The 24,446-nt window shown below is 46.4% G+C and overlaps 1 protein-coding gene across 1 annotated transcript in view; it reads right to left on the bottom strand.

Annotated features, from left to right (window-relative positions):
• The window catches only part of MAP6D1 (MAP6 domain containing 1), a 30,867-nt gene extending 6,746 nt beyond the window's left edge, over window positions 1-24,121 (bottom strand). Inside the window, exons 1-2 of the mRNA XM_045029505.1 lie at window positions 23,592-24,121; window positions 1,608-1,725 (exon numbers count right to left, since the gene is read on the bottom strand). Of these exons, the coding sequence (XP_044885440.1) occupies window positions 1,608-1,725; window positions 23,592-24,061 (588 nt within the window). The 5' untranslated portion in view covers window positions 24,062-24,121. The remainder of the gene's footprint in view (window positions 1-1,607; window positions 1,726-23,591) is intronic.
• Window positions 24,122-24,446: the final 325 nt, after the last annotated feature.

Below are 24,446 nucleotides of genomic sequence, written 5' to 3' on the forward strand. Positions count from 1 at the left end.
TGACTAAGTGGGTTTGCCTTGCAGCAGTGTTGAGGCTGTCTTGCCTGTTAAACCATGTCCACCTACAGTTCAAGGTCGATGGTGCAGCTTGTGGCCAGCTTTGCCGCTACAGCATTGCAGAAGGCTGCAGAGTAGGGTATTGCTCACATGTAAGCCGTTCTCAGTTGGTGGGATGCTGTTTTCCTTGCACATTTAAGGAGAGACTTAGGAAAAGTCCTGAACAGAGAAACTGTTTGCTTGTAGGTTTTTCAGCATCCCTTGGAATTGCTTTGTCGGCAAGGAAGCTTAAGCTTGTTATATAGCATAGTACAGTGTCTTATAAACAGGATGAAAAAGCCCAGGGAATCTAACATTTCTATGATCCCAGCTTCTCTGCATATTCACTCCCTGCTTAGAACAGGTATCTTGATATTGCTGTCAAGTATCAGAGAGGTAGCCGTGTTAGTCTGGTTCTGTAAAAGCAGCAAAGAATCCTGTGGCACCTTATAGACTAACAGACGTTTTGCAGCATGAGCTTTCGTGGGTGAATGCCCACTTCGTCGGATGCACTTCCGCATCCGACGAAGTGGGCATTCACCCACGAAAGCTCATGCTGCAAAACGTCTGTTAGTCTATAAGGTGCCACAGGATTCTTTGCTGCTTTTACAGAACCAGACTAACACGGCTACCTCTCTGATACTTGACACCATGCAAGGCACTGCATTTAGCCGTATGGAGTGGAAATCCATCAACCTCATGAAGAAACTTGCACAAATACAGACGGATATCATCTCTCTTGCATCCGACGAAGTGGGCATTCACCCATGAAAGCTCATGCTGCAAAACGTCTGTTAGTCTATAAGGTGCCACAGGATTCTTTGCTTGATATTGCTGGAGACTGAAGTCTCTATCTCTGTCGAAAGATGCTCAGCTCTATTTATTTATTTATTTATTTATTTATTTATTTAGTGGTGGCCCCAGTGTCCACAGTCACTCTCATACATACCTACAAACATACACACAATGCAGTGTTAATGTTAGGGTTGAGATTTTAAATGCACAAATCAGGAGGTTCAGAGTTAGATGTGCTTCACAGCAACCCCTAACATTAACAGATAAAGCAATTCACATCATCGTTAGCATAATTTGACTACACTGCACATGTACAGATGATATTAAATTGATTGTATACAGTAACATAATACTATGGACCAAGAAGATGTCTGAGTCGAGATTACTGTGGGAACCATAATTTTGAACTTCCTGACTCCTATGTAATTTAAAATCTTGTCCTTAGCATTGAATTAAAAGTTATGAAGACCTTCTGCCGGGTCTCTCTGAAAACAAGAGGTGACTAGGGTAACCAGATGTCCCGATTTTATAGGGACAGTCCCGATTTTGGGTCTTTTTCTTATCGAGGCACCTATTACCCCCCGACCCCTGTCCAGATTTTTCACATTTGCTGTCTGGTCACCGTAGAGGTGACTGATGTGCAATGAGGGAAGAGCATTTGCTCAAGTCATGGCTTGGTTTCTAACCACAACGCATTGGTAATATGTAAGGGGGATGGAATTTTCTTTGGGGTCTCTTCAAAAGGCCTCCAGAGTTTGTAAAAAAAGTATAATTACCTTAAAATCTGCCCTGTAGCTAGTCTCTTGCACAAAATGATCTTCTGGAATAATGAAGCCTTGCTTTGTCTTTATGGGCTTTGATGGTTTGGCTCCAGTCCATGGACGATACTCCTCCCTGAAACGAGTTGGTAAAAACAGAAGGACCCAGAATACAGAATGAATGCAGTGTACAGACAGCAGGCACCTCTGCTCAGTGTGAGAGCAAATAAATACAAAAGGCAAGTTTGGGAACTGCTTGCTTATAATTAGGGTGACTAGATGTCTCAAAATTAGGGGTTTTATCTTATATAAGACTCCCCTCTGTCCTGATTTTTCACACTTGCTATCTGGTCACCCTACTTACAATTTCCAACACAGTTAAATCAAACCAAATCTGCTAAGTCCATTTGTACTCCAACACCTAATAAAAGTAGACTCGTCTCGAGCCAGCTCTGCATGCTGTATTCCTTAGAAAGCTGGTGCTCAATGAAGGGTATAGAACAGCCCCTAGATGGACTAGCTCTGACTGTACTGGTTTCATCCTGCACCTACTTGCTGGGGCTTTCATGCTCCCTTTTAGAGCTGTTTGCTGATTTCCTCCTGGACAAAAAGTTGCTTTTCATGCCTTGACATCTTGATTCTAGATCTCAGACCCATGGCGTTTCACTTGCTTTCAGTGAATGATTTTCTTAATGTTTCTTTATCTGGTTTTACCCCTCTTGGCTGCCATCAGTCACATCTGCCAGTGTGCACTGTTCTACCTATTCATGTGTCAGAGCTGCACCTCCTCTTTCCCCATTATGGACTATCTGATGCTTCAGCTGATATTTTCATGTGGCTGAGAGGTTGGAAAGCTCGGCTCATTAAGACTGAAGGAGAGGAAGGAAGAGATTGTGTGAGCCTGGGGTACAGCTGTGTTTGGTAAGATGGGTGCAGAGGCTTCCCTACCTTGCTTGCAGTGATCAACCGTGTTCAAAAGTGGCTATCAGTGTCTGGCTTATCCAGTAACTTGGCCCTCCACCGTGGGCCTCTGCACCTTTGTCACAGGGTTAACTAGTGCTCTCAGTTAAGCCATTCTGGAGGCTGCAGAAGTAGCCAAATGTGTCTGCTTGTTGGGGATAGGATTAAGGGAGTCTGCTGTGTGTCCCCTGCTGTAATAATGGGAGATCACTGGCCTGTCCCAATTGTGCGTCTAACTGTGGAAAGGCAGCTAAAGGCTTATAGGTGATTGGAACACTACATAACATTGAACAGTGATGGGAAACACAGACTGAATTAGCCCAAACCAAAAGGGCCACTGATATAACTCATGGACTGTGCTGAGACTGTGCCTGGTAAACAAAGGAGTGGGAAACTGGAAATCAACGGACCAAAAATTGATGGGTAATAAATTAAGCCTGATTGGTGAATAAAATAATGTGAGGCTGGACTATTCTGCTCATCACCCCTTGCCTTGTGTGTCCTGCTCAATACATTGCCAAAGTTTGGCATGGATTTTCTAGTGGTTTTTGCCATAATATTAAGCAGGCCAAAATGTCTGTACTCAAAACCCTGAGCCATGCAGACCTATTTAAAGTTGTACAATGACATGGTCATGGACTCCCTGGGCCCATTTATTCTATCAAAATCAATACAACAGTCATAAGCAAAAACTACGCTAACTGCTACTGCGGCAAAGGTTTGGAGAATAGATTGTGTTTTAGCAGGGAGCCTAGGTTTGATCACAACCAGCCAACTCTTTTTTTTCAACATGACTGCCCTTTTGATAGTAGTTGGGAAGTGCTGTTTACAATACTGATAGTTAAAACACGTTGCTAAAGCTTTGTCTAGATTAGGATTTAAAGGTGTGTTTTTAGAATGTGTAGATTATCTTGCTCAGCTAAGCATGTGATTAAAATATACACTGCCTGGTCTACACTAGACTTTTAAATCTAGACACAGCCTTAAAACACTGCATGTTTTCCTAGTCGCAGCATGCTATAAAGCCCTAGGCTCCAAGGTACTTCAGTGCTGTGCTATCCTACATTTCATTGCCTGGCAGTTATCAGATGAGGTAACTCTGCAATGAGTTCTTAAGTCTGTTCAGGACCAGTGGTGGGTCTTGTTCAATAGAGGATCCTGAGGTACACAACTCCCTCCCAGGGAAGGGATACCTAGGTCCAGGGCCGGCTCCAGGGGTTTTGCCGCCCCAAGCAGCCAAAAAAAAAAAAAGGCCACGGACACGATCGCGATCTGCAGCAATTCAGCAGGAGGTCCTTCACTCCGACTGGGAGTGAGGGACCCTCCACCGAATTGCCGCTGAATAGCTGGACCTGCTGCCCCTCTCCGGAGTGGCTGCCCCAAGCACCTGCTTGCTAAGCTGGTGCCTGGAGCCGGCCCTGCCTAGGTCTGTGGAATCTCTGTTTCCAAGCCCATGCTTGTGTCCACACTGTCTTGTAAACTTAGGCTTCCAATTGCTGGACCCATGTCTCACAGCCATGCTAATGCATCCAGGCTGCACTACACAGACCTTTTGACTTGGGTCAGGCTTGAGCTGCATACAGACTCAAGCTCTGACCAACCCCCCTAGTAAGGTCCTAGGACCCGGGTCCTGAGTGCATGCTGACCTGAGTCACACTGATTTGTGTGTGGATGGAACTGGGGCTTGGGCTCAAACCTGAGTCAGAGCCCGAGTTTAGTGTGCACTGCATATGTCATCTATTTCAACTGGTCTGGTCTTGATGACTAGATTTTGGGCTTTTGCCTTGTTTTAGCACCTATTACCCACTCCACCCCTTTTCCACAGCCCTAGCACCAGTTACCTAACAGGACTGCCCTGGTGGCAGATATTTCGATGATACCTGGCTGTGTGATTGGGCTGGCCTGTTCTCCTGTTAGGGTATGTCTACACTACCCGCTGGATCAGCGGGCAGCGATCGATCCAGCGGAGGTCAATTTATCACGTGAAGTCTAGACATGATAAATTGATCCCCGAGTGCTCTCCCGTCGACTCCTGTACTCCTGATGTGGGAGCGGCAGCAGTCGACTCACCGTGAAGACACCACAGTAAGTCGATCTAAGTACTTCGACTTCAGCTATGTTATTCACGTAGCTGAAGTTGCATAACTTAAATCAATTCCCTCCCCACCCCCCCACAGTGTAGACCAGGCCTTAGACAGTTGCTGGTCTGTATTTGGTGCTTTGTTACCTCTGGAGAGGTCCCCTATAGAAGGCTTAAATATGTATTGTAAACAAAAGCTATTAGCCAAGAACAGCCAAAACAAATCAGAACTTTCCCTAGGGAATCTCAAACAGTTGTGAATGGCTAGCGGAATTCAAGCTCTGTACAGCTTTGCAGCCAGAGGGGAGAACATAGGACATACTGGGCAAAGTACCAACGGGCTCTTACTTAACCATTAATTATGTCACAATAGTTCCCAAGTACTTGAACCTGTTGTCTCACATAAGGCTGACTTGCCTTAAGGATACAGATTGCATTGATTCTTAACCTATCTGGCCTAATGATGGCCCTATGCCATTACACCATAGAAGAGAAAAGAGGCTCAGTGTATTCCCAGCTTTGAATAAGTATCTGAGACTCCTCTTTCCAGGATCGAGTTTGTCTCATTACTTTATAATAAATCATCTGCTGATTTGGCATCTCTGAAGAAGTATGGCTTTGCATCATGGTATCCTCAGTTTGGCTGGAAACCAAATAACGTGCCGCTCAGTCTGTACACCTGAGCCAATGTCCGAGGAGCAAAAAATGTGATGGTGTCTGGGCAACATTCTGTTTTCATCCATCAAATCAGAAAGGTGAGCAAAAATAGAATAACTATCCCATGCCTGGCACTTTTCTATTGCTCAGACACTTACCGGACTCCAGAGGGGTTTTCCTCTGTAATTAGAACCAGGATTTTCAGACTATGTCCTTTGCTCACATTGATGGGAAAGGTCTTCATGAGACCTGGGTGAATCTCTCTTACAGGTCCCACTGGCTTTAAGATGGCCCAGTCCCAAACAGTGGTTGATCCAAAAATTCCCTCCCTCCTTCCCTCCCTGGCTGCCTTTTAAAGTAAATTCTGTCTGACTTTCAGCTTCCAGGACACACATTTGTTACTAGTTGTGCAGCCTAGCAGTAAACATGATGAGAAACAAACGTTTGTGTGCTAGCAATTACTGTCCTGTCAGTCAATGCAGGTTAAAACACAACTAAACATTCACTCTGATTAGAAGAACTGAGAGACTAAGTACAAATATTGTTTCTATCTTTTCTCAGTTTATGTACTTTGTGCAATTGATAAAGCTATGTGTGGGGTTGTTTTTCCTGTGGTTGTACTTATGGGTTTTCCCTAGAGGAACAGGAAAAAGAAATACAGTTTTAAAAACAGGCAAATGTGGATGTAAAAAGACACCAATTAGCAGGGTGCTTTGGGTGAGCAGGTGTTGTACCTTTGTAATTTATTTTTTGCATTAGGTTAGATTTCAAGATGTCAGTGTCCTGTTTGAAACCAAGCTGAGTGCAATGCTTTAACAGCCCACCTACTGACAGGCCCAGCTGCATGAAACGCATGTGATCAGTCTGTTCCAGTGACTGGAAATGTTCCACTGCAGTATATAAAAGAACAAGGCAAGTGCTAGGAAAGCACCATGTCTAGAAAATAAAATAATAGTTTTGCCTGATGCAGAGCCGGCTCCAGGCACCAGCGAAGGAAGCAGGTGCCTGGCGTGGCCAATAGAAAGGGGTGGCACCTCCGTCCGTTACTGGGGCGGCACGTCCCAGTCTGCGGTGGCAATTCGGTAGCAGGTCCTTCGGTCCATCTCTTCTTCTTCGGCGGCAACTCAATCGCTCCACTTCTAGTCCTCAGCTGCACTTCGGCAGCAGGTCAATCGCTCTGCTTTCGGTGGCAGCTCAATCAGCTTTTTCTTTTTTCTTTTTTCTTTTTCTTTTTTTTTTTTTGCCGCTTGGGGCGGCAAAAAAGCTGGAGCCGGCCCTGGCCTGATGATGATTGTGGAACAAATAGCAGGAGAATTGCTGAGGAGTTTTCATTTACTCCTGCTCTTTAAATCTGAATCTTTTCCTTCAGTGCTAAGAAAATAAAAGTTAATTCACACTGCTTGCCTGTCTGTTCTTCCCCATCCATGTCTCTCCACTATGCAGCCACCTGTTATACCAGCCAGCTAAACAGGAAATAGAAGCTTGTGTAGTGACAATGATAAACTGGTTCCCCTGTACTGCAAAATAATTGGTTTCACTGTACCGCAAAAGAGTAGCTCATGTCTAGGCTTGGAAAGATTAGATTTTATTGGTAAAAATGTCATTACATGTAGATTTCACTGTATACACACAAACCAATGAAAAAATATTTCCATAGATGATGATAAAAATTTACAGAACGGCAAAGTGAAAAAATGCTGCTTGAGAACTTTTTAGCATTTCATTTGAGGGTATTTGCCTTGTATATTTTGATATGTGATGTTGACAATTTATATTTTAATGGTTATAAAGCTTTAACTTTTAGACTCAACATCTACTCTTATTAAATATTTATCTGACACCCACATGATTTGCCACAACTGTGAACATTTAAATCAGATAAAACTCAGAAAAAAATTCTTAAAACCCATGATGTCACAAAATTGTTAAATCAATAAAAATAAAAAATGCTTAAAAAGCCCCATGGATATTATCCATCAAAACTATAAAAAATAAAAATCAAATTCTGCCAAGCCTATTCTTGTCTCATTGGTACATCTAATTATCTGAGCTCTCATGCGGTAGAACTAACTGATCTAGCATGAATGATTGCAAAGCCAGACCAGGGTTTCCTTAAGCAAAGTTCGATTGACACACTCAAGAGAGCAGAAATCTATTGGCTAAGCCACTGCAATGTGACAGTTGACATACACTCTCTGCAGCCTCTAGTCTGTTACGGGTTTTTTCTTTTTCTAAGTTAAACTGGAAACACTGACATCCTGGTAGGTGATCTCTTGTGATCCGTAGGGATATTATTAATAGTCATGTAGTGCCTGGGACCCAACTCAGATCCAGGCCCTATTGTGCTAGGCTCTGCACCATCACAGACTAGTAGATGGTCCCTGCCCCAAGAGTTTATAATTGAAATAGACACACCACACAAAGGGTAGGGGAATGGGTATAACATACAGTGCATGCTCAGCTCCCAGGAACCAGGCTGCCTCCTCGCTAGCTAGGATTAGAGCTGGTTGGAAAAAAGGGAGGACATTTTGCAAACACTTTTTGAAGCATCCTTCCTTTTCCTTTTTTAAATACATTTGAAAATTGTTGACCTGCTTTAGTTAGGCCATTAAATGGTTACTTGGCCATGTGCTTTTGAAAGGAGGTAGTGAGAGCAGTCCCTGTATTGTGTGTGCTCTCCAAGTTCGGCTGATTCTGTGTTGTTACTTCACTCTTTTGTGTTTAACCCAACAGCATACACTCAGAATCCCTGACAGTGGGCCATGGCAAACAAGCCATTCACAAATACCAAAATAATGGTTGCACTATCTAATTTTGCTGGGTGCAGCATTCTGCACAAAGTGCAGCTCATCACCTATAGACGCTGAAGTGTATTTTCTAATAAAGTGTCAACCTTTCTGGGGCTACTACCAGCCAGACCTGCAAAGTAAACACTGGTGACAGCAATAATGGGGGAGGCAGGAAGCAGTGTCAGAGACAGTAACTTAAGCACAGATCCTCCTTTAGGTGCCCAACTTCCATTGATTTCAATGGGAATTAGGCATCTAAATACCTCTGAGGATCTGGGCCTTAGAATCACAGCGGCTTTAACATCAGTAGTTTTACTCTCTCTTGTTTTGGAGTAAGGATGAGGTATTCAGAGCTCTATAAATGGAAATGACCCAAAACCATATTTGTAGGCATTGCTAAAAACTTGCGTTTAGGGATAGAAAACTGGCTCTTGAGTTGATGGAAGGATTTAAATAATTGAATTCTCCTGTAAAATGTAACACAGCCTCCCTGCCATTCCTTGACAGCTGAATTGCTATCAGGAAGTGGAATTAAGGGTTGTTCCACAAAGGAGTTTCAGGAGACCAGTCTGGTGTTTTTCCAAATGGTTATCCAACAGGAGTTCTGGACAGACTGTAGCTATCACAATTATCCCTCTCTTCATCCTTTAATTTGGTTAGCACACATTGTGGGAAGGGAATCTGCAAGACTCATCTAGTACTGTCATGATGTGTTAGGACACGAGTTCTTAAACTGGGGGTCAGGCCCCCTCAGGGGGTCACAAGGTTATTACATGGGGGGGTCATGAGCTGTCAACCTCCACCCGAAATCCCGCTTTGCCTCCAGCATTTATAATGGTGTTAAATATATTTAAAAAGTGTTTTTAATTTATAAGAGGGGGTCACAGTCAGAGGCTTGCTATGTGAAAGGGGTCACCAGTACAAAAGTTTGAGAGCCACTGTGTTAGGACATGAGTTGCCTGTGGAGGGAAGCCCTGAATGCACTTTGAAGGGGTGAAAGGCCCTCTATGGACTAAGGCCTACATCCAGGGAGGAAACCTCAAATAGGATCCTTCTGTTCTGAGGCAGACGGACCTCACTCTAGTGATTAAAAGGGCAATAAGATGGGCTAGCGGAGAGGGATCTAGCATACATAATGTACATAGAAACTGTTGTCGTTACATAAGGCTTGGTGTGAATTCCAATTGTAAGCCTGATTAGAAATGTTTCAATGAACTGGTTAGTGCGTACCACTGCCACCTACTGGATAGAACAACCACAGCTTGAGTCATAGGACTCTATGGTGCTAACACCTAGTAGACCTGCTATAGCCCGTGTGAGAGGGGTGGTTGCTTTTGGAAAAAGGGATTTGCGTTTTCCCCCTATTACTGTCATGAAGTTCTGAAGGGGGTGGGAGATGGGGTGATATATAGCACAATGATGAGTGAAATCATCTCTGCATTGGTATTTCAATATTTGGCTTAGATTAGGCCCTCTTACTTATCTGGTCCAAACCCTTCCATAGCCAGTAGAACAGTATATGCTGTCAGATTGGCCCTATGTGTAGGCAAGATTAGCCATTAATGCTGCTAGGAAGCAGGCTGTATGTAGCCCACAAAGAAGTGGTATTATTAGTAGCTAGTTTCACTGTGTCCTGGGCAGTTTTGGAAGTCAGCTGTCACCAAGGCTAAGCTGTCACCTTTCTCACCTGGCAAATCCCTTTTCACTTAACCTAGCCTGCTAGCACAAGGAGTAGCAGGACTCAGCCAGGGCATAATTTGAACAGGAATTTGGAGCTGTGTCATGCTGGAAATTCAGTGCTGTGTGTTGGACTCAGAATGATTTGAGAACCAAGTAAGGAAGAGATGACCATTATGAAGTCAAATGAAAGCTCAATAACCCCCACATTTAGGGATTTCCCAGGATGAGAACCTGCCAACTTCTATACCTGCTGTATAGCTTATGATCTCTTCTTGTCTTTGTGAGCAGTGTATTTAGTGGCCACGCAACAGAATTTTTAACACTAGCTGACACAGCAAAGTCACCCTGGGAAGTGGCTGCGTACCAGTGCACTTTTAGTAAACAGTCTGCAAGATTTCACCATATGCTTTTGAAATAATAAACAGGCTTTAGCTGTGACATACATAGGAAGGGTCTACCATTTGCACAAAATGTAGGGCATCATGGAATTTCTTTATCAGGTATAATAATCCACTGAAATATTATGTTAGATATTCATAATTACACATCTGCTTTTAGACACAGTGCCTCTACTGTATGTCCTGCCTGAAGGTTTACAAACTGATGCTGTGAAAACTATATGTAAAGACTATTTTTGTTTTCACTCTTTTTGGGAGCAGAGCATTTTTTATATTACTGCTGGTTTAAAAAAAATACAAAACTTGAAATATTTTATGCATGGATTCTATTATTGTGATGTTGGGGTTGTCTTTTTTTTAACTTTGCTTTTCTGTAGCATCTGAAGCATAGATTTGACACATTACATTCCTATCACACCATTCACAGTTTACATTTGTTTTCAGTAGTATGCCAGGTACACTGTTCTTGTTTCACTGGTTACTTGGCATGAATAATTTACCGGTGTCATTCACAAATGTCTCATTAAAATTAGCATTGCTCAACTAAGGAATAAAGAGAAAAGATCACACCAGATGGGAGAATGTGACACTCAAATAGTTGCAATATGTCTGTTCTCTTCTGGATAGGATCTTACACTGCCTCATTAATGTAATATCTGAGCGCCTTCCAGCAGAGCACTAAGTGACATGATTAGAATCTGTCACCTGTGGTTCATTCTCTCTCAACTTCTCCACAGAGGAAGAATTGTATAGGGGGTTGTTTTGGTAGGGTTTGTTTTTTAAATGTACACGCTGGTCTTTGTTTATATTACCAACAGCAGGTTGAAGTGCACCTTGCACTTGGAATGGAAGATGGCGAGGTCTGTGATGGTCCTTCATGTCTGGTGGGGGGAGTTAATTCCACAGTCTCAGACTGGTCCCCGAGAGAGCTCCGTCTTCTGCTTAGATAAGCTTTGCCTTATGGTATAAATAGGAAATTCCAGGATGCCTGAGCAGCACAGCTGTGACCATGGTCTTCACTCTGGAGTTTAGGTGATCTTTGTAATATGCTGGCTTCAGGCCATTGAGCATCTTGAAGATAAGGACCAAGATCTTCCGCTCTGTGGGGAGTCAGTGTAGAGAGCAGAGGATGAGATTGATTTGCTGGCAGTAGCCTGTGTTGCTTAGGAGACGTGCTGCAACATTCTGTACTAGTTGGCATTTCCTAAAGGCTGACGGTTTCACGTCCAGGTACACTGCATTGCTACAGTACAGACAGGAGGTGGACAAAGGCATGTATAACTGAGGTCAGGTTGCTGTCTGTCAGGATTGGACGCAGTCTCCTAGCCCATTGGTGATGATAGAAAGTATTACTCCTTGATGCTGCTGAAATCCAGGAGCACTCCTAAACTATAGACTTGCTAACATGCTCTCCTATCAAGGCTAATTCAAATACCTGTAAAATTCAAAGAGACTTGCCAAAATCTCTATTAATTACACACACAAAAAACCTATGTTAAAAGAACATTGTTAAGATTGCAAAGTTGAACACTCAAAAGTTTGAGTGGGATTGTATGACAAAGTTGCTTGTGATGGTGGGGCACGGCCCAGAAGCCTAGGGCTCACTTCTGGTTTATGTCTTATGTTCCTAAAGCTCATGCTTCAGGGTTTTAACTGGCCGCCTGCAGGGGTCTAGGGTGACCAGACAGCAAGTGTGAAAAATCGGTACAGGTGGTGGGGGGTAATAAGAGCCTATATAAGAAAAAGCCCCAAATATCAGAACTGTCCCTATAAAATCGGGACATGTGGTCATCCTACCGGGGTCAGAACGGGATGTCCCTCCCACCACACACTGTATACCCAGGAAGTGGTTTTTAAATCTTCTTCCTCTGAAGCATCAGGCTAGACATGGGACATTGGGTGGAGTGGGCCAATACTCTGAAGTGGCACCAAGCATTCTCTCTCTCAGGTGCTTGATTGGCTGGTTCTTGTTCACATAGACAGGATCTAACTGAGCGTCCTATGTGGGGTTGACCAGGAATATTTCCCTAGGTCAGATTGGCAGTGACCTTAGGGTTTTTTTGCCTTCTTCTGCAGCATGGAGTGCCGGTCATTTGCCAGGATTATCTGGCTATAGCTCACTTAATCACTTCCCTGCTTTTGTCGTTGGGGAGGGTCAGGCACTGATATACCTCGGTCCCTCATGTTCTCTCCCTGGGACACATAATAGTCTAGTCTCCTGTGAGCTGTAACACGGGTCTAATTTTGGCTGTTGGGTTTAATGTGCAGCTGCTGGGTGGTGTGGGTTGCCTGTGATATACAGGAGATCGGGGTAGTCAACAGGCAGACCAGGGGCCAAATTTGGCCCGTCAGGTGCTTTTGAATTGATCCTGAAATCTTTTTATTTACTCATTATTATTGTTTTTTATTATTTTCTCTGGAGTCTGGACCTTGACTGTACCCTGACCAAGAAATATGGACCTTGACAAAAAATAATTGACTATGCCTGGACTAGACTTACATAAATCCCAGGACCCTGCCTCATTCAGTGCATAGGATGGATGGTGCTCACTTAATGAACAGCTATTCAGTATTTTGGTTTTGGCTCATTGTTCAATGTGTGGCCCCAGACCTTATTTATTGCACACTATTCAAACCCTGCTCTGATGACTCAAGTATTAATTCCCTTGTGGACTTTTCTATGGCACTCATCACTATCGTAACATCACAAATATTAATTAAATTATTTTCATAACACCCCTGTGAGGTGAGGGGGGATTATTCACATTTTACAGATGGTGAACTGAGGCAAAGAGAGATTAAAAGTGTCCACTAATTTTGAGTGCCCAATCTGTGACATCTAGGATGGGATTTTTTAGAGTATTATATAGCCCTTTGTATGTTCAAAGCAGAGCTCCCAGTTATTTCAGTTGCATCTCTTGCGTGCTCAGAACTTCCACAAATCAGTCCCCAGGGTCTCAAGAAAATGAGGAACACACAATTAGTGACCACTTATGAAATTTTTGGTTTAAGTGACTTGCCCAACGTCACATAGGAATTCTGTGGCAGAAGCAGGGAAAGAATCCAGTTCTCCAGCGCATCATCATTCAACTGCCTTAACCATGAGACCCTCTTTTCTCTTCCTGAAATCCCCTGCCTCACTCAGTGTATATCTTCCAACTGCTGCAACAAATGAGGTAGGGGTCCTACAGACAACTGTCCACTTCACTACACAACCCTGATGCATCCGCAAAACAGGTCCTTCCAGCAGGGCCACCCGGGGGGGGGGGGGACACAAGTGAGGCAATTTGCCCCGGGCTCCGCAGGGGCCCCCACGAGAATGGCCGAGGCTCCCTCCCCGACCCCAGTCGGACCCGACCCCGCCTCCACCCCTCTCCTGGAGCCTCAGCGCATCCAGGAGCATCCCTGGACAGCGCTGCAGCGTGGCTCCGGTGGGCCCCTGAGCTCCGCCCTGCTCAGAGCCGCGTGGTGAGGGGGGTGGGGCTGCGAGCTCCAGGCTGAGCACAGCTCCCTCCGCTCGGCCCGGAGCTCGCAGCCCCGCCCCCTCACCTCATGGCTCTGAGTGGGGAGGGGCTCAGGCCCTGCTGGAGCCATGCTGTGGCTGTCAAGCGAAGCTCCTGGATGCGCTGAGGCTTTGGGTGAGGGGGGAGCTGGGGGTAAGGGACTGGGGCCGAGAGGGGTTGGCTAAGGGGCAGGAAGTCCCAGGGACAGTCAGGGCACAGGGAGGGGCAGAGGTTGAGGGGGTGGTCAGGGAATCGGGGGGTTGGATCGTGGACATTCCGGGGGTCCGGACTCAGCGGGGGGTATATAGGGGACAGGGCTAGGGTCCCGGGGTGGTGGGTGGTGGTTGGGGGTGGGGTCTCTGGGGGATGGTGAGGGGACAAGGAGCAGGATGGGTCAGGGATTCTGAGGGGGGCAATCGGGGGGGCAGGAAGTGGGTGGGGGTTGGATAGGGGGCAGGGCCAGGCTGTTTGGGAGGCACAGCCTTCCCTACCCTAAAGCTCATTCAGCAGTTTGAGGCTTGCAGAAGAGCCAAGCTGTTAGCTTTTCCATTAGGGCTACTGTCCCTTTCACTTCTCAAATGCCAAATTATAGTCTATATTTAATTTCAGTGCCGTAGGGAGATTCATGTCAGGGGAGGGTAGCTTCATTTAAAATTAGGCACTGGGGGGAGGGAATCACATGAGAAGAGCAATATCCTTCCCAACCCTACCAAGGAAGACCCCCCCCGTCCCCTGCATTCCCTGAGGCTTCAAAGGGGTTAATTCAGTGGTTCTCAAACTTTTATACTGGTGACCCTTTTCCCATAGCAAACCTCTGAGTGCGACACCCCCCCTTATAAATTAAAAACACTTTTTATATATTTAACACTATTATAAATGCTGGAAGCAAAGCGGGGTTTGAGGTGGAGGCTGATAGCTCCCGACCCCCCACTAATAACCTTGTGACCCCCTGAGAGGTCCTGACCCCCAGTTTGAGAACCCCTGGGTTAATTTAAGTTTAGCACCCTGTGTCCATTCACATGCATGTGCTATATTGAGCATTTCAGTTTTCACAACATAGGCTCATCCCAGATTCTGGAACAAACTCAAATGCTCAGTTCGTGGAGTATGTACATAAGCTATACTAAAGACAAACCCACAGTAACTGTCTCCAGTTTGTGAGGGACCCCATGAAGCCAATCTCTAGGAAACAGATAAATGCATGGAGGTTAAGTCCATAATGGCTATTAGCCAGGATGGGTAAGGAAAGGTGTCCCTAGCCTCTGTTTGTCAGAGGGTGGAGATGGATGGCAGGAGAGAGATCATTTGATCATTACCTGTTAGGTTTACTCCCTGTGGGGCACTTGGCATTGGCCATTGTCGGTAGATAGGATACTGGGCTGGATGGACCTTTGGTTTGACCCAGTATGGCTGTTCTTATGTTCTAACCACGAGAATATAGTATTGTATAGTATTGCAATTTTTTTTATGGAAGGGGCCCCTGAAATTGCTTAGCCCCAGGCCCCCTGAATCCTCTGGGCGGCCCTGCCTTCCAGTGCACTGAAAGAGGTAGGGATCCTGTGGAAAAAACATGTGACAATGTAATTAGAGTCAACTGTATCAGAAAGCATATGCACAAGGGGGGTGGGGGGTCAAAGTAAGGTTTCCTGGACTACCTTAATTCTGGCATTTCCTAACTTTCGAGTGTTTGTCTTTGCAGCCTTAGTAATGTTCTTTTAACACAGGGGTTTGTGTGTGTAATTTGCTAGGTTTTTAAAAAGGCAAACTGAAAAACAGAAATTCCATCATGTGGCAACATATTGATGACATTCAGTTCATCAGCAGGCTTGGAACCTTCATATCAACCGCACATATCTCTGCCTCTGGGGCTAATAGAATAACTGATAGCAACAGTAGATTATCTTCTACGTGGACCAGCATTAGCGGGGGGAAGATACTTTGCCAGGGGGTTTCACGGATGTTGGCTTGGGTTCCTTTCCCAAGCAACGCCTGGGGATGGGAATGTGCTCCAGTTGGCACAGATTCTTCTGCCCATTCCCCCCACGCTTCACCCCATCTCCTCCAATCTATCCCACTCCTGTCTCTACCCCACCACTGGCTCCTTGTCCCAGTCCCATTCTCCTCACCTAGTCAGTCCCAGTCTCCTTGCCCAGTAACTTGTAGTCTCGACCCTCCAGATTCCCCATCCTAGTCACTCTCAATCTCCCCCCATCTCCTGCTCCGAATCTTGTAGCCTAGCCATTCCCAGGTCCTTGCAGCCCAACCCCCATCTCATCCCCAGTCTCTTTGCCAACCCAGTCCCAGGTCCTTCCTCTGCTCCCTGATCTGTCTCTTTTTCTCTCGCTGGCTTCCAATCACCTGTCCACACCCACATTCCCCATCTCCATGCATTCCTGAGGCTCTCAACCAATCTCAGTGTCCACATTTCTCTCAGCACCTTGTCCCAGTTTCTTTGCCCACATAAGGGCAAAGATCGGGGAGGGATAGCTCAGTTGTCTGAGCACTGGCCTGCTAAACCCAGGGTTGTGAGTTCAATCCTTGAGAGGTCCATTTAGTGATCTGGGACAAAAATCTCTCTGGGTCCTGCTTTGAGCAGGGGGTTGGACTAGACGATCTCCTGAGGTCCCGTCCAACCCTGATATTCTAAGAAAAGAAAAAAACAAATACTTTCAGATCTCCTGTCCCTTCTGCCCCACTGGTTCTCAGTCTTCTTGCCCTGCCAGTCCCAATCTTCTGCTCCCACATCTAATCCACTCACCCAGACAGTTGGTCTCAGCCACCTGACTCCCAGTTCCAGCCTCCACCCCCCATGCTCCTTGTTCCAATCTACTCCCCCAGTCCACCTTACAACTACCTAGGTCTAGCTTTTGTCCCCTCTGCATTTAACTCAGATGGCTTCCTCCTCCACACTGCTAGGATGTCAGCCAGGGGTTACTAACAGCATGTGGGATCAGGGTCCCTGCTCTCAGTTCCAATGCCTAGCCCCACCCCAGCCTGGAGCAAATAGGAGCAGCTATTGCAGTGAAAGTTTGGCTTCGCCCCTCCAGCCCTAGGCTGGAGCATGCTCAGTCAGTGTATGGGGATAGTCTGTGTGCAGTCTGATCACACCTACGAGCTATGAGAGGCTGGAGCATGCTCAGTGAGGAGGGAATCTCCAGAGATTTCAGTCGCTAAACTCTAGCAATTCTCTATTAAGCATGTGTGAACTTCAGTTTTTCAAAGGCTTATAATTGGGCCAAATGTGGACAGATTTTCACAGGGTTGGCAAAAAGCCCATCCCTGACCAAAAAAAAAGACCATCTCCCGGCCTAATTTCAAGTCTCTGTTCCAAAGCATTGGGGACATTAGCACTTTCCAAAGAAAAGGTTGCCAGAATGTTTGTAAGATTGAAAAAACAATGTATTTACCCCTAGCCTCATTCTCAGAAATGGCTGAACCAGTTTGGCTAACATGTTCCAAAAAATAAAATAAAAATAAAATAAAAATCAACCAGAGGCAGAAACCCAGCATGGAAAATTTCATCCCAAATGGTTAAACTCTGGGAACCATAACCAAGATATAAGCAACTGAAAACAGTGTCTGATAATGGGAGGTATCAGGCAACCTTAATAATAGGTGGTAGTAGCAAACCCATCTTAAACGCTGCCCTCTTCTGGATAGAATGTCAGTCCAGCTCCAGTAAGAAATATCCTGGTGCCCCCTAGTGGTTGTAGCATAGAGCTGAAATCTTCAAAGAAATCTAACCCTAAGGAAGGGAGGTTGGCTAGAGTAAAAGGAGGAGTGATATAGGAGGTGGGAAGGAGAGGTGAAGGGAAAGAAGGAGAAGGGAAAGAAGGAAAAGGAATAGCAGAGAAAGACAATAGTGGGAGGAAGAGAAAAGTGGATGGCAATAAAGGAAGGATGGTCCAGTGGTTGGGGGCACTAGTCTAACACTCAGGAGACCTGAGTTTAAGTCCCTGTGTAGCCACAGCCATCCTTTGTGACCTAGATCATGTCACTTAACCTCACTGTGTCTCAGTTCCCATCTGTAAAATGGGGATAATAGCACTTCCCTATCTATTTCATATAGGTTCTTATACTGCACTCAGAGCACCTTCACAGGGGTATTGTGAGGCACTCAGACACTATGATAACTGGGGCCATGTAAGTATGCTATCTAGAAGTGGTTGGGAAGGGTTACCTTTATCACAACAGCCTCATCCCATGGCTTACCATTACCAGGTAGTTTCCTTGAATTCACTGTTGGATGTTGGGTCAGCAGGTGGATTTAGCTGCTGGGGAGCTACATTACCTTTCTCAGTGGATTGTATGAAAGGACTATGTGGGTGGATGACCCCTGCTGTTTGGTTTCTGTAATGGTTCTTTTATCCCCACCCCCATCCCCCATGGCTAATCCATGATTTTGTGTGTAGAATGGGGAATGGATCTGTTCCTCCTAACAGCATGCAATAGAATCCAGTTCTCCAACCTTTCCACGCTGCAGACCACTTTGTAACAGAGAGATCCTCTTGTGGCCATCTGCCCTTGCTGTGATCTGAAATCCTGTGCACCTAGACTGCTGGGAAGGTTTTCCAGATCACAGTCTGAGAACCCTTGCAACAGAGCACCTGAAAGCTTGCATCTTTGAAGCCCTCACTTTGGTGCTATTAGTATTACAGCCCCATCCAGCAGAGGACTTAAGCAAGTAAAGCTAACTTTAAACATTGATTATAATGGGACTATTCATATGCTTATGTTTATTGCTGGATCAGGCTAAAATTCCTCCCCCCCCCCAGCTATGTTAATGCTGCTTCTCAGGTATCTGTCTTGGTCACACAGTGTGTGTGTTTTTCCACTTAAAAGAAAATGTTCTATTTAACATGAAACAGCCCCCACAGTTCACCTTGTTTACACCATACTGCAGGAGCAGTATTCAAATGCAGGGGAATAGCATAGTCAGTAAAACAATATGCTATCCCTGTGCATCCATAGTTACAGAGAAAAGCCCTTCCTCTTCATTCTATTCCATCCCATTTGCTGAAGAGCTTGTCACGTTGCTCTGTTCTGTGTGACAGTGCAGCGACAGAATACTCTAAATCGGTGGTTCCCAACATGGTGCCCGTGGGCACCATGGCGCCCGCCAGGGCATTTATGTGCACCTGCCTAGTGCCCAGCAGGGGAGAGAAGCCGCGGCACCACGCCTGCTGGGGACAGAGAACTCCGGGGCTGCAGGCTGCGGGTGCCAGTGTTCTTTGTCCTCCCGGCTTCTCTCCGCACTGCCCAAAACTGGTGCCAAAAAAACCCAAAACCCAAAAACAAAACAAAACAAACCACTCCGACTCTGCAGAATGGACGGAATTCCACCCCACAGCATGTGCTGCCCCAGGCACGTGCTTGCTCCACTGGTGCCTGGAGCTGGCCCTGTATGTAATTGTTGGCGCCTGGTGCACACAAAACAAACCATAGAATATTTCATGTTTATTGTCATGTATTTGAAAAAAGTATGAAAACTAATCTACAGTGAAAATTCCACAAGTCCCATTGAAATGTGAAGCCGAAGTTTCAGAATCTTCAAAAATAACTAAAATTTCAAAATTTACAATAATCAACCAACCAGAGAACGCAGGGCACACTGAGTACAGGGAATAAAACAAGCTGAATCTGAACTCTTCTACAGTATCTATTCAAATCAACTTTTCTTTCCTTGGGAGGGCTTCTCTCTCAATACTGAGCAGGCCCAGCCAGCTGCCTTCAGCTTCTGAGAGCTGACAGTCACTCCCAATGGCAATATGGTTGCAGGTTACTGACTTTGTCTTGTTCACTTTACAGCAGCCATCTGTGCTCGCCTTGTGAAGTCTGTTTCAGTTTGACCCGGTTTGGTACAGAGTTGTGCTAGAGCATCTATGATGGGGATGATTCAAAACAGTCTTCACTGTGGGTTGCGGGGAAGAGGAGAAAGAAGAGACCTATGGAAAGGGACCCTATTCTCTGAGTCAGGGAGAAGTGGGATTATTCCTGTCTGAGATCCCCAGCCCCTGAAGGAGAGAGAAGAACTTTGCTCAGAGACCCCCATCTTCAAAGCCGAGGAGGAGAGAGAGGCCCTGGCCAGGAACCCATCCTTCAAATATGAGACAAGAGAAAAACCCCACCCTGAGCCTAGGAAGAAAGTCCTCTTCTCCCCATTCCCCTGGGCAAGCCCCTCCCTGTGAGGTGTCAGTGGATCTCCTTTGATCCCTCCCAGGCCAGGCCTGTACTCTCCCCTGACTCTTTCCCTCATTTCCCCTTTTCTATGGGTGCCCTAGTGATCCTCAGTTCCCCCTCACTCCCATTGTCTATGTTTGGGCAGGAAATACTCACCTTTCCTGAACGCTTTGGGGGAAGATAAGGTCCAGTGCCATCTAATCCCCAAGGTCAGTCTCCATCAGGTGACCAGGTCACCGAGCTGCTTCCCCATTCAGCAGAAACAAGGAATGTGTTCTGACTCAGCCCACTGTCACTACAGCAGAGCCGTTCATACTTCACTATGGAAACACTACTGTCATCGGCTTCCTGTAGCCTAGAGATAACCTCACTCACTGGGATGAGCTGCTAGGCAGGCTTTCTTGAGCGGAGCCTACAAAACGCAGCCAAGTAAAAGCAGCCAACAGGAGGCTGGATCCACTATAGCAGGATGGAGGAACAGGTGAGGGGTGCTGCCTTAAAAATTAACCCTATAAACTAGGATGGAGCAAACCTGACTTTAGCATCCTCCCTAAAAGAAGAAAATGTAGGAGACCACCTGGCTATCTTGGAGGTCAGGAGTGGGGAATGAGGCTTGCCAGCCATGCCCTGAAGACAATAGCGGGGAAGGAGTTAAAAGGCCACCAAGCTGCCCTCAACCGACTATAAAAAGTATGTGGTGCAGGAGGCTGGAGAGTCATGGTGGTGAAAATAACCTAGTATCAGGGGCTGGGCAGTATGGCAGAGGGGTTCCTCTGTTCCAGAGGTAGCCAAACTGTGCAAGCCACATGCAGCTTTTTTACAGTTAAAGTGCAGCTTGCAAGCCCTTCCCCTGCCGTCCCCCACCCATTCTCCACCTACCAGACTGGGAGGGGGCTGCTGAGGACCTCTGCCTTGCAGTGGGGTGGTGGGGTAGGGGCTGCTGTCCAGTGCAGAGGGGGATCTCGGGTTTTCAGCGCTGTGGGGTGCACCTGCTGGGGCTCAAGGCTTCAACAGGAGTGGGGCTGAAGTCCCTAACCCCGGCTCCTGGCAGATGTGCCCTGGCTCTCAGACTTCTGAAGATTGTCATATGTGGCTCAGAGTGCCTGCACGTTTGACCACCCCTGCTCTATTCCATGCAGACTCTCCTGACTGGGAGAAAAGGGGAGTATTTCAAAGCTTGAAGGAGATTTCACTATTTGTCTATGAATTGGACATGCTTCGCCCCTGGTTTTACAACCAATCACTGACAAAAAGCACTGCCCCAGTCAGAGTCTAACAGTCAGACTAGACCACTAGTCATTAACCCATCCAAGCTAATGAAGCCCAATCCTGTTAGCGTTAAAAACCAGACATTCATGAACTAGTAAACTTTCTGCTGTCAAGCAACCATTCATTCTCTCTCCTACTGTCATTTACTGTGAATCCTATAATGTATCTTCGAAAGCACATAGCTATCTTTAATATGAGCTGAATGTCTTATACCTAGTAACTTTAATATGTAATCAATTGTTGTGCAGATGACAATTGGAGACTATAGGGAAAATTATTGTAGCAGGATAGAGGCTGAGGAAAACTAATAAGAGGATATATAAATTTGCTGTAGGACTATATTGGGAAACAAATGTGCTGGCTAATATATGGGTAGGTCGGTTTATTCCATTTGATCTCTAGTGGATAACCCTAGAACTGCTTAAACATTTCACAGCTCTTCATACTGATGCAACTACTACAGTAAGAGGCTGTGGCTTTGGGGCAGTGTGCTTTATCACTGCAGCTGTCATGAAGTTCCTAGACATGGATTTCTTATAATATTGCTGTTTTGGTTTGCAGGCTGGTCTATCCCCCTTGCTCCCTGACTACCTACTGAGTCTTAAAATGTACACGCTTTTCTGCATTTGGAGGATGTTATTTGAGGGCCCTGCACAAGAATGAAGCTGTCAGATGGAAGGATGGTGTGAAAGGTACAAATGCACTGACAACTGGAAACAGTGCAAAATCTGTGATTGTAATGAGTGCTTACTATGCCCTTGGTTTTGGGATCACATAGAATAACCAGAAAGATATTTTAAAAAACAGAAATTGAAGATGGATGAGTTTCTAATTGGTCAACCTTGCCTATGTCATTTTATAGTGTTTGCTGGTATAAGGCACTTTTTGTTCTGTTTCAAATTGCCTTTGTCTATTAACAATTGTCATTTTGCAGGGCCTTTTTCTAGATTATGTGCTAGGCTTTTTGCTGTTTTTAATAAGCAAGAAAAGATGCATGATTAAGGTCAACTGCTGCACAGTTGTTTTTAAAGACAAATTTTTAATATCCACATCTATATTGTGACAGCTCTCCAGGGTATGGAGTGATACGGTAACCAATATAAATGCACAAGCTGGACTATAATCACTCCAAGGGATTCAAATATTTTTGTCTTAAAAGCATTTCATGGCATATTTATCTAATCAGTTGTAACAGAAAGCGATATGTCTGGTGGGTAAATAACACAGTGAAAAATGTATAAATACCTGTTACCCAGTTATAATAAGATTAATTGCTCTATCAATATACCTAAAAGGCATGTTTAAAAACTGCCATACGTTGTGATTATTCGAGGCTATGAAACAGTTCCTCAGCGCCATTCTAGTGAACTTGGTACATTATTTAATAACCTACATTATTTTTAAAGGTTCATATACCCCAGGGATAGACAGGGAGGGAGAACTCCAGAGTAGAACAGAACTCAGAAGTAGCCAGTTTCATCTCTTGTTTCCAGTCAATAAATGTTTATAATAATTCAGGAAAGACAAAAGGAAAATAAAACAAAATAAAACAATCATTTAAAATCATGTAAATATAGGTGGTTTGGGACATCATTTTAAATAATTGTGAACTTTCCTGGCTTAACTATTAACAGTTTAAATATCACTTTGTGTGACCTTTTAAACATATGCCAATTACATTCATGTTTCACAAATGTTTTGGGGATACAGCATGTGGCCCCCAAATTCACAGTAAATGCAGAGCCCCAGGAGTTAAACAATTCCAACATTTATTGATGTCATAATCCTAACGTAGTTCAGTGTAACCATTTTGTTGATGGTACCTATGGGTCCTGGTTATGCTCACTGTGGTATTGTATTGTACAGTACAACACTTACGGTATTGCAATTGTAGCTGGCATTATGAGTTCTGCGTCTGTTTATACTACTGCTTTTCTTACTCCTGTTATTCTTTGGCAAAAGCCAAAATCAAATACACACAGTGACTTGACTTGCAGTTCTGGATGATCTTACTACACATACTGTACTGCCTGAGGACAGTGCACATTAGCACTGCAAAATAAATAAATACAGGGCTGGCCGGAGTGCTCGAACAATTTTTATAGTGGGGGGAGCTGAGAGCCATTAAACCAAACTGTAAACCCTGTATATGATGGGAACCACTTCAAGCCAGGGAGTGGTGCTGCACCCCCAGCACCCTGTTCCAGCAGGATGGGGCTGGCAAAGCCTGGAAGAAGAGGAGAGGGGAGGTTACTAAAAAAACCCTGAGATTTTTCAGGGCCACATTTCCAAGAGCAACTAGAGATTCCGGGTGGCGGATTTGAGCCACCTTGTAATGATCATCAGCCCTTTCTGAACAGCAGCTCTTAGGGGTTTCAAGCCAGGCACCCCAAATCCCCCGCCCCCCCCATGTTTCCCTGACAGCGGTTCTGCAGCCCCCTTGCGGGGTGGGGGGAGCCCGGGGCACTGGCCCCGCCCCACCTTACCTGTAGGAGGTGGTGGTGGCAGCGCCGGGCGGGGAGGCGCTCAGCCTGCTGCCGGCCCCCGGCCGCTGCTCGCTGCCCCCGGCGGGCAGGACGTACACGGACCTGGCCGGGGCGGGGGGCCCGTCTCGCCTCTGCAGGGGCCAGGCGCGGAAGTCCTGCCGGTACTGGGTCTCGGCGGCGAAGGGCTGGGGGCCGGGGGGCGCCGCCGGGCCCCGCTTGTGGCTCCCCCCCTTCCAGGACCGCTTGATGGGCAGGTTGGCCTGCGAGGGCGGGGGCCCGGCCGGCAGCTGCCCGCCGCCTGCCCGGGAGCCCCCGTCCGCCGCCGCGCCCCGCGCCGGGCTCGCCCCCTCCTCGGGCTCCTCGAGGTCGGAGTAGCTGCGGATGGTGAGCGGCACCGCCAGGTCGGACTTGTCCAGCTGGCTCCAGAAGCGGGCGAGGCAGCACACGCGGCTGATGCAGGGCCAGGCCATGGGGCGGGCTGGGCGGCGGGCAGCGCTCGCCCGCTGCGGCGCGCTCCCAGCCGGCCCCGGCGGGTAGTGTCAGCCCCGGCGAGCCCCGCTCCCAGCCCCGGCTCGGGCTGACAGCCCGCACACGTGATCCCGGCCTGCCGCGGCAGCTCTGCAGCCCCCGCACCGAGTCCCAGCCCGCCGGGGGCAGGGGAAAGCACCCTGCCCTGCTGCATCCTCCGTCTCCGCCGTGAGTGCCCGCCTGCCCGCCCCTTGCAGCGCCTCTCCGAGTCACCACCACCACCACCCCCCGCAAAAAGACCCCCTCGAGCTTTAACCCCGATTTTAATCAATAGGAGCCCCCCCTGCCTCCCTCCCCCCGAACATTCAATCGGCACCAACATGCAAA

Source organism: Mauremys mutica, chromosome 9, assembly GCF_020497125.1.
Source record: "Mauremys mutica isolate MM-2020 ecotype Southern chromosome 9, ASM2049712v1, whole genome shotgun sequence".
Classification (NCBI taxonomy): Eukaryota; Metazoa; Chordata; order Testudines; family Geoemydidae; genus Mauremys; species Mauremys mutica.